Source organism: Medicago truncatula, chromosome 7, assembly GCF_003473485.1.
Source record: "Medicago truncatula cultivar Jemalong A17 chromosome 7, MtrunA17r5.0-ANR, whole genome shotgun sequence".
NCBI lineage: Eukaryota > Viridiplantae > Streptophyta > Magnoliopsida > Fabales > Fabaceae > Medicago > Medicago truncatula.
This window is the reverse complement of record NC_053048.1, coordinates 23,724,095-23,734,598: the sequence shown is the minus strand read 5'-3', so window position 1 is coordinate 23,734,598 and position 10,504 is coordinate 23,724,095. Positions and strand designations below refer to the sequence as shown.

The 10,504-nt window shown below is 33.8% G+C and overlaps 1 protein-coding gene across 1 annotated transcript; it reads right to left on the bottom strand.

Annotated features, from left to right (window-relative positions):
- Nucleotides 1–5,565: 5,565 nt before the first annotated feature.
- Nucleotides 5,566–9,572, bottom strand: LOC112416615 (uncharacterized). The gene is made up of 3 exons (XM_024770873.1): nt 9,465–9,572; nt 7,059–9,260; nt 5,566–6,966 (listed from the first exon to the last, which is right to left on the bottom strand). Exons 1-3 carry the CDS (start codon nt 9,570–9,572, stop codon nt 5,566–5,568), a joined length of 3,711 nt encoding a protein of 1,236 aa, XP_024626641.1.
- Nucleotides 9,573–10,504: the final 932 nt, after the last annotated feature.

The window sequence follows — 10,504 nt, the reverse complement described above, 5'->3', positions numbered from 1 at the left end:
TACTGTTTTGCAAACCAAACACATCGTAGACATAACAACAACTGCTATGCTTCACTAAAGATATCAATAAACTAATACCTTTACCTTATAACAACTCATCCAATTGTAAAATTTCAACTTTCAATTGTTCAATCTTAAGATCCATAGATCTCCGCAAATAACCTTTCTTCTTTCTCATTCTACTACTTGACCCATTAATGCAATTTCTTAGATTTGGCTTGGGTTGAGTAAAGAGGAACTGATATTGGGGATTCACCTTGAAATTATAATTAAAATTTTCTTTAATAATTCTAATTAATTCCTTAAAAATTATCAAATAGATCTTGAGAGTTGAGATAGTTGTAATATTATTAATTCATTGTCTTTATAATGAAAATTAACAATTAAAAGGAGAGAGTGGGATGAGACACTGAGTGAGACCTTGTTGTTGTTGGAATAGAAATGAGGAAGAAGGAATCAGTGAGGTGGAGAGGTAAAGGGATGTTTGTGCTTGTTGGTGGCTCTTAGGTGGAGAGGTCACAGAAAAATAATAATGTTAGGATTCCTTCAAAATTATCACTGTAGATTTTGGATTTAAAAAAAATTGTGGTGAGTATATATGAAGATTTTGGTTGATTTGGTCTAGGGAGATTGAGAAATTGTATTGTTTAGATTGAAAGGGATGTTTTTTAATGGAAAAATTGGTTATTGATTGAGTTATGAAATGGATTATATGTTTATAGATTTGATGAAAAAAAAATTCTGGGTTGGTGTGTTGTTGATGATGAAGATCATGAAGAAGATGATGGAAAAAGAAGGAAGAAGATGAATAATATAAACCCTAACGTTTTTTTCAATTTTTTAATAGAAAGGACCAAAACATGTAACGGAGATAAAAATAAAGTACTCAAACAATCTTTTTTTTAGTTAAGGGGCCAAAGCGATACCAAATAAATACTTAAAGGACCAAAAGAGCATTTAAGCCTAAATGTTTAATGTTGGTGATATACAGTTTTTTTTGTACGTTATATTGGTGAGTATATTGTAACGCCCTCTTTGAATTATTTGTTTTATTTGATTATTTTATTGAGTTTAGAGTCTTTTTGAATAATTTATTTGATTTATGATGATGTGTGTTATTTTTGTGTTATAGGTTGATGTTTTAGTAGCATATTATATTATAATATATATTATTTGGCGTAGAGATATTATGTTATTTGTTAGTATAATATATATGTTATTTGGTGTAGAAATATATTTGTTATTTGGTGTAGAAGTATTATATATATATATATATATATATATATATATATATATATATATATATATTAAAATAGAATATTGAGACTTTAGGGGCTGATTTGAGAATTTAGAAGAGTTTAAGAGAATAAGTGGAGTTAAGAGAAAATAGGTAGGTTAAGGTTATAAAAAGAGAAAAGTGAGAAGTCAGAATAATTTTTCACGTACAACCAGTTTTTGGAGAAAAAGGGAGAAAACCTAGAGAAGATGAGGAACGAGAAGAGAACCTTGCAATCGATATCTTAAGGTAAGGGTGAGACTAAAATTCAATAATCTTGAGTCTATGATTCTGAAAATTGTATTTAACATGTTGTAGGTTTAGTTTTTGAGAATTTGAGAATTAGGGTTAAGAGTGATGATTGTGATGATTTTGAATGAAAGTGAAGTTGAATAATATAGGTTGCTTTTTCTTTTCATCTTTGCCCCGAATTTGAAATGAAATCTGGTATTGATAGGTCCAGAATTGATCTTAGGTGTAAACACGAAAGTTGTTGGTATGGATGTTAGCTTTCTAATGTCGTTGGTATGACGTCAAAACGATTTATAGAACTTGAGTTATGGTCAAATTATTGCACGTAGGTCACAGTGAATTTTTATTAATTTCAGCACAACTTTGTCCGAATTTGAAATAACAACTGATATTGATTGGTATATAATTGATCTTAGGTGTAAACACAAAAGTTGTAAGTATGGATGTTAGTTTTCTAATGCCGTTGGTCTGACGTCAAAAAGATTTATAGAACTTGAGTTATGGTCAAATTACTGCACGTAGGTCACAGTGAATTTTTATGAATTTCAGCACAACTTTGTCCGAATTTGAAATGAAAACTGATATTGATTGGTACAGAATTGGTCTTAGGTGTAAACATGAAAGTTGTAGGTATGGATGTTAGCTTTCTAATGCCGTTGGTTTGACTTCAAAAAGATTTATAGAACTTAAGTTATGGTCAAATTACTGCACGTAGGTCACAGTGAATAATTGAATATGATTGATGAATTAGTATATGTATGTATATGTTTGTGAATACGATATTGTTCATGATTGATGAAGTGTTATATGAATGTATATGTTTATGAGTATGATGTTGTTTATGATTGATGAATTAGTATATGTATGTATATGTTGTGAATACGATAGTGTCCATGATTGATGAAGTGTTATATGTATATATGATGTTTTAAGATGTTGATTATCATTTGATGTTGTTATATCTTGAGGTGTTTAAGTGCTGTCTATGTTGCTGTTGTTGGTTATGTGAAATGTTCATATGCCTTATGTGGAGAATATATGATGTTTAAGTTGTTGATGTTTTTCATTAATATTGTCATGTTATAAATTGCTTGTACTGTTTCTGTTGCTGTTGCATATTGATCAAGATGCAGGTGTTGGTCTAAGTTGTAAAGTTGTAAGTTGTCTTTCCAAAGTGTTTCCAAAGTATTGGAGTATTAAGTTGTTAATGTTGTCTAAGTTGTTGATATGGAGTTGCAAATGTTACATATGAAGATTATTAATGATGGTTACTTGTTGTATATGTTTAAATGATGTTGTCTTGCTGTTGTGATGAATATGATTTACTTTGATGATTAATGTGAGAATATTTATATATTGTGAAAGATGTTGATATGAAGTTGGAATGGTTGTATTAGATGATTATTGTTGCTGTTGACTTGCTGTATATTATTTGATGGTGTTGCCTTGCTGATGTGATGTATTAATATCATTAAAATGCTAATGTTCGCTTAAGTTGTAAGATGTTGATCCAAATTATTGGAGTCATAAGAGATGTCTAAGTTGTTAAGATGTTGAGTCCATTGCATACTCATTTACGTTGGGTGAGGGCTTGATGCTATGTAATGTATATTTATACATAATATGTGAAGGGAGAGGGCTTGATGCTCTGTGAGCCTATTTACGCTCAATATGTTGGGGGCTTGATGCCCTGGTTGGTACCACATGGATGATTAAGAAGTTGAAGTTGCGTTGTCATTGTCGTTAAGTTGTCATTTGTCACTGAGTTGTTAATTAAGAACTAAGTGAAGTATTAATATTTATTAATTGTTGTTGTTTAAGTTATTATGAGATGATAAATATGTGTTGTTATGTTATGATGAGATGATGAATATGTTGTTGTTATATTATTATAAGATGATGAATATGTGTTGTTATATTATGATGAGATGATGAATATGTTGTTGTTATATTATTATAAGATGATGAATATGTGTTGTTGTATTATAAGATGATGAATATGTGTTGTTTATATTATTATTAAGTGATGATTATGTTGTGTTGTATATGATTACTATTATTAAGTGATGATTATGTTGTGTGGTCTAAGTTATTATGAGATGATGATTACGTTGTGTATTAAAGATGATATTTATGATGTGATGATCTATGTTGGTTATGATTTGGTTATTATGTGCTATATGATGAAGTTTATAATGTGATGAATATGAAGTTAATTATAATTAGAAGTTGGTTGAGTTATTAAGAATCATTACATAAAGGATTATTATTACTAATAGATGAAGTTATTTATGTTGTTAAATATAATTAATGAATTATATGCTTGATATTATTGTTTTGTGAAATCTCATCCCTTCTGCTTGGAAATGTTGCTCTTCGTATGAGTAACTTGCAGGTGATCGAGTTTAAATTGATGTTAGATTGCTGTCGTGAGTGGATTATCTCTCATGTGTGTCTTTAGATGCTCTGATACGTAACGGGATGGGAACATTGTTGCTTGCTTTTCTATTCTTTACGCATTGCTTATGAATTTACATGATTAAGTTGTTAATTGAATTTTTATGAGATACTTTGATGAGGCCTTCGTGCCAAAATTATTTTAGATGTTCGAATAAATTCCGCTGCGAAGTATTAAATATCATGTTATTGTATTTTGAAGGATAATTAGTTAATTATTCCGTTTATGATTTTAAGAAAAGAAGTGTGACATTCCGTTTATGTGAATTACTCTGATTAATTAAATGAAATTTTTACGTTGAAAAACGGGGTGTTACATATACACTGACTATTATTTTTGGTGAAATTGTTTTTAGAGAAAGATGATGTTTATAGCATTTCAGCACCAATCAATCCGTTATACTCCTTTCATTTTAAAATGTACGATGTTTTGGATATTCCATACGTATTAATAAATGTAATTAATTTTGTGTTCGAAAAAGATATTATAAGTTGTTTTACAAAATTGTCCTTACTAAATTGTATGGGAAAAATAAATTAAAAAATTGAAAGAAGAGAAAATAGTTAAGATATATAATAGGAAAAGTAAAAAATAAGATTAATGTTTTATTGATATTGTAAAGAGATATATAAGTTAGAAGAAAATGTTTTTCAAAGCGACATACAATTTGGGACGAAGAGAGTATATGACAATACATCATAAAAAATGTGAAGATAACTTTTTTTTAAGAAAAATGTGAAGATAACGAAAGATGTGTTTGCATTCATTAAAGTCTGAACTACCTTATTTTTTATTCTTTTAACAAAAATAAAATATATATATTCATTCAAATTGATAGAGTATATTAAAAACTAAAAGTTGCTAAAAACAAAAATCATGAATCTGCGAACAACCTCACAACATCCATGTTAATAGCATAAAATCACAACGTATTTATGCCTACACATATGACTCCGGATAACGTTGATGACGCCTGTAACGCCATATTTCTATTAAAGCGGTAAAACATGCGAATAAAGCATATATTCAAGAAATAGACGCTACGTCATCATACAAAATTCAAATTCATCATGCATGCATAAAAATCTCAACAGTCGCAGCGAATATATAAACCAAATACTTCGAACGATACATGTCATGATATAAAAAATACATCAACATAAATGTTCTCCAAGTCCCGGCAAAAGGGAAAAACTCCAACATGAATAAATCCAAATAGATAATCTAGACCAACATAAACAGACGCCTAGATTAGAGCCTATCCTAGACCCTACAAAATCGATACCGGTGATAGCTCCCGATATCCAACCAAGCATTAATCAACTCACCGGAGCAACTAATCCTGCACAGCGTCTACTCATCCATATAGACAGGTAGGCGGTCAAAACCACTGGGGGTAAGTATTACATCAATCATAATCCACATAAGCAGTTAAGCATGAACAAATCAATTCTAAGTACTTAACATAAATAGTTCACTTAGTATGTGCATTTACATAACATTCCAAGATAATACAATTTTTTTTTGATAAAGGTAAATGAAATAAAAGAACCAGGAGAGGCCTGAACCATATACAAATTCAATCCATAATAATGCGAGTAAAAGGTAAACCTAAACTATCTCTCAAAAGAAAAGTAGAGAGAAAAGAGGGAGGGGATAGCCACCACTGAGATGAGAACATAGCTATTCCCTGACCATTCTTAGCAAGAGCATCAGCAGCCATATTGCCTTCCCTAAGAATGTGAGTGCAAGTACAACCAATGTGAGTACAATAATGCATACAATTATGCCAGCGGCTTCTCATTTTCCAAGGGATACCTATGGCTTTGTGGAAAGCATTAACCACTGCCATTGAATCAGTTTCAATCCAAAACCCATGCAAACACAGCTCTTTGGCTTTTTCCACGGCCAACAAGAAAGCGCATAATTCAGATTCAAGAGAAAAGGCATGACCAATGTTGCTAGCTAAAGCCCCCATGAAAGTAGAGGAGGAATCCCTAATAAGAAAACCAGCAGAACCACAAGGATTAACACCAAAAGATGATCTATCACAATTTATCTTCACCGTTGCACCTGTAGGAGATGTCCATGTCACCACCTTATCAATGCGGGCCCTCTTAACCTTAAAAGGAAGATTAAAAAGATTAGAAACTTTGTAATCAACCATGTCAGAAGTCCCTTTAACAATAGCAAGCCTGAAACTAAGATGCACTTCTGACAGAATGATATTAAAAACAGATTCCATTGACCTCTTCACATCACCAAAGCACCTATGATTCCTCTCAATCCAGATCCCCCAAATAGTGTGATGAATAGCTGAATTTAGGACTTGTTGAACCATTTTGCTATCTGTGTCGGTGTGTCCCAAAATCAGAGAAAGAAAATTAGTGCAATCGAACTGTTTTCCGGTGCCACTGTTAAGCCAAGACCAAAGGATGGAAGTAACAGGACAATCAAGAAAAATGTGTTGTGAAGTTTCAGCAGAGTTCTTGCAAAAGCAACACATAGACACCACATAGCAACCCCTTTTTCTCAAGTTATCATCAGTGGGAAGCTTATTATGAAGAAATCTCCAAGAAATAAAAGCCCTGGTAGGAGGAGTATAGGCATTCCAAACATACTTGAACCAAGCCACTCCCTGCCCATTACTAGACATAAAAGAATAAGCAAGTTTACTAGTCATGACCCCATCAGGTGCTAATTTCCAATTAAGAGTATCAGGAATAGAAGACACCGGAAGAGTGATGCGAAGAATCTTAGATGTCAAAACAGGATCTTTAGACATAAAACATTCAGGGAGGCACCAGGCACCATTCACAATACAATCAGCAACTCTCATATCTAAAGAGTCAAATAGGGAAGGGGGTATCTGCCATTGCTCAGCGATAGTTTTGTCCAGCCAATTATCAGTCCAGAAAAGAATATTTTTACCATCACCAACGGACCAAGTGGAGTGATTATGAATGGTGCCAATATGAGACTTCATACCAGGCCAAACAGAGGAAGAAAAATAATTAGCTTTGGGCTTACCAAAAGTTTCCAAGACAGATGGAGCATGGATGCTCTATTTACCAGCCTAGGATCTTTAACAGAAAGCCCTCCCTCTTCTCTAGGTTTGCATAGGATACTCCAAGCAACTGTACAAATCTTCTTGTGATCAGGATCTCCACTCCAAACAAAATTTCTAAGACATTTCGTCATATCGGAGAGAAGACTAGATGGCCACTGATAGATGTGAAAGGAGTAAACCAACATACTGCTAATAACCGAATTGATCAATTGCACTCTCCCTATAATAGAAAGAAGCTTTCCTTTCCAAGCAGATATTTTAGCTTTGATTTTATCAAAAATAGGCCGAAGATGAGAAGTTCTAGGCTTACCCTTGAAGAGAAGAATGCCAAGATAAGAAAAAGGCAGGCAACCATGAGTGAAACCTGTAATAGATGTGATGGTAAAAATTCTGGATAGAGGCAGAGAACCGGTATAAAACTTACTCTTACTCGCATTAACAAATTGTCCAGAATAGTTGCCGTACTCTTCAAAAAGACCAATGATGTTCCTGATATTAGATAGAGTGCCTTTGCAAAAAATAAGAATATCATCAGCGTAAAGACAGTGGCTGGGCATAAGAAGACCCCTAGAAGCATGTATCTGAGTCAGACTCCCAACTAAAGCCAAAGCTTCCAACCCTCTACTGACCACTTCCTCAGCTAGACAGAATAGGAGAGGTGAGAAAGGGTCACCTTGCCTCACCCCTCTTGTACAATTGAAGAACCCTACAGCTTTGCCATTAATGCTCACAGAAAGTTTAGCAGAATGAAGAATAGTGGAAATCCAGTTGCAGAAACATTGGTTAAACCCAAAACAATTAAGAACATGAAGAAGAAAGTTCCAATTAAGGGTATCAAAAGCTTTCCTAACATCTATTTTCAAAGCTATATTACTACCATAAGTTTTCTTGTGAAGAGTGTTCACAACCTCAGAAGCTGTCATGATACAGTCTTGTATGTGTCTGCCTGGTATGAATCCTCGCTGGTGCACGGAGACAATTTTAGAGGCAACAATGCCCACCCTATCAGCAAGAATTTTAGTAATAATCTTAAACTGAAAATTCACCAAAGCGATAAGTCTAAAGTTGTCCAACCTATCAGCTCCCTGCACTTTAGAAATAAGAATGAGCAAATTAGAATTCAGATTATTCATGATAGAGTTGCTGGTGAAGAAAAATTGAGTGGCCTGTACCACATCCGAGCCAATAATGTGCCAGTAAGACTGATAAAAATGCCCGGAGTAGCCGTCAGGACCTGGAGCAGAATCTCCACTAAGAGCCATGACAACATTCTTAATGTCTTCAGCAGAGGGAAGGGAAGTGAGCAAGGCATTATCAGCTTCAGTAACTAAAGATGGAATAAGCCTATCAGGGAGATCATTAACTTCATGAGGAGGATTAACTGTGAAAATATTCGTGAAATAATGAAGAACATGCGCCTCTATGTTAGAAGCATCTGTCAGAACCTCATCTCCATGTTTGAGCATACTGATGAAATTTTGTGCCTCTCTAATTTTCACACTTCTATGAAAGTAAGCAGTGTTTCTGTCTCCATCAATGAATTTGGCATTCTTGGCTTTATCCTTCCAGAAATCGTTTAGGATGTGAAGGGCTTGACTGTAATTAGTTAAGCATGTGAGTTCATCCTGAGATCTATCCATACTGAAACCCAATTGATCCAGGGCCAGCTGAGCAGCTAACAATTGTTGGTGTGCTAAGTCCACATTATGATGAAAGTTGCCAACTTCTGTTTTATTCCAATGCTTCAACTTTGGCTTAAGACTCTTGAGCTTTTGATGAAGAATGAACATAGGAGACCCATGAACCGGAATGCTCCAATGAGATGACACAAGGGATTCACAACTCTCAATATTGAATCTAGGAGTGATCTGAACAGGAGGAGATTTGTGCATAGTAAGTAAAAGGGGAAAATGATCAGGGAAGCTTTTCACCAAAGAATTACAACTCAAAATACTCCAATTATCAACCCATAAATCATTACAAATGGCTCTGTCCAGTCTTTGTGCAATAAAAGCACCACCCTCCCTCTTGTTGGTCCAAGTGTACTTGACCCCGTTAGTATCTAGATGAATTAAAGAGGAAAGATTTGTCCAATGTAGAAAGTCATTGCAGGCAGCATTGAGAGGGAGCTTACCCCCAATTTTCTCATGTGCTCCAAGGACAACATTAAAGTCGCCAAGAAATAACCAAGGGCCATGATGATTCTAAATCAAAGTGGATAAATCATGCCAAAGGGATCTTCTATTAATGTAAAATGTGGATGCATAAACAACAGCGGTGTAAACAGTGACACCCTCCTGTATGTAAGAGAAAGCAATACATTGATCAGACGTTAACAGAACAATAGGATTCATATTAGAATTCCATAAACACCAAAGGTTAGGAAGATGGGGTGGTCTATTATTTACAAGATGATTGTGCATATGAATCTTGTGCCAAAACCAATCAGGAACAGAAACATAAGGAACCATTGGTTCAGCTAAAAAGAGAAAATCAGGCTTATGTGTTTCTATCATTTGTATGAGATGAAGTTGGGTTTCAATATTCCCTACTCCTCGTACATTCTAGAAAATATACTTCATTGGGAGATAATACAATTAAGTATCCACCAAGCACATTTATTAATAATTCACATCATTCACAATCTCATCACAACTTCAACAATTATTCATTCACAAACTTCAACAATTACCATTCACATGCAACAATCAACTCATGTTAATTATGCAATGCGCCTAACACTAACACCTACATGCATGTGGTACCAAGCACAACAACGTCTAGGCCGTTACCCCATGATGCCAACCGCACATCATTTGTAAGAGTACATATCCTCTTACGCACAACTATGTAAAAGTACACCTCCTTTTACATTTCACATATGACAATGATGCATGGACAAAGCAAAGACCAAATAATGCAACTCTACAACTTACAACAACACAATGTAAAAGTACACCTCCAATTACATTGTACAACTTCAACAACAATTGCATTATCAAGCATTTACATCCACACAATCAACATGTCATTATTCAATTAAGAGTCACCACCAAAATATCACAATTCATCAACACACATTCATTAATCAACTACTTCATATAGTTTCACCAATCCAATTGTCTCATATTCCAAGTAAGAGGACATACAACATCTTATGATAAATATCACAATTCATTCATACATCTTCATTGGTCATAAGAAGCTAGTCACAAAAGATCATAAAATAATTGACTTAAGGAATCATTTCTGACAAAACCGTATCAAGTGGCAACCGGCCAACATTGATAACTCTCAAAGTAAAGTAGCAATACAAAGTTTGAAAATTCACAAACAATCTTAATCAATCATGTAATGAAGAATTTAAACCACTTACAAACTATTAGGCATTAATTCGAAGAATAGCTCAAGTTCGTATGATAGAACCCAAGTTAACATTTTTCATATT

What these genes read in the sequence shown, in the direction of transcription:
- LOC112416615 (XM_024770873.1), bottom strand. Translation starts at nt 9,572, where the DNA reads ATGATAGAAACACATAAGCCTGATTTTCTCTTTTTAGCTGAACCAATG. An exon ending in TTCATATGCACAATCATCTT is followed by an intron (nt 9,261 to 9,464) that starts GTAAATAATAGA and finishes ACTTTGATTTAG; the next exon opens with AATCATCATGGCCCTTGGTT. An exon ending in CTGTTAAAGATCCTAGGCTG is followed by an intron (nt 6,967 to 7,058) that starts GTAAATAGAGCA and finishes CCTGGTATGAAG; the next exon opens with TCTCATATTGGCACCATTCA.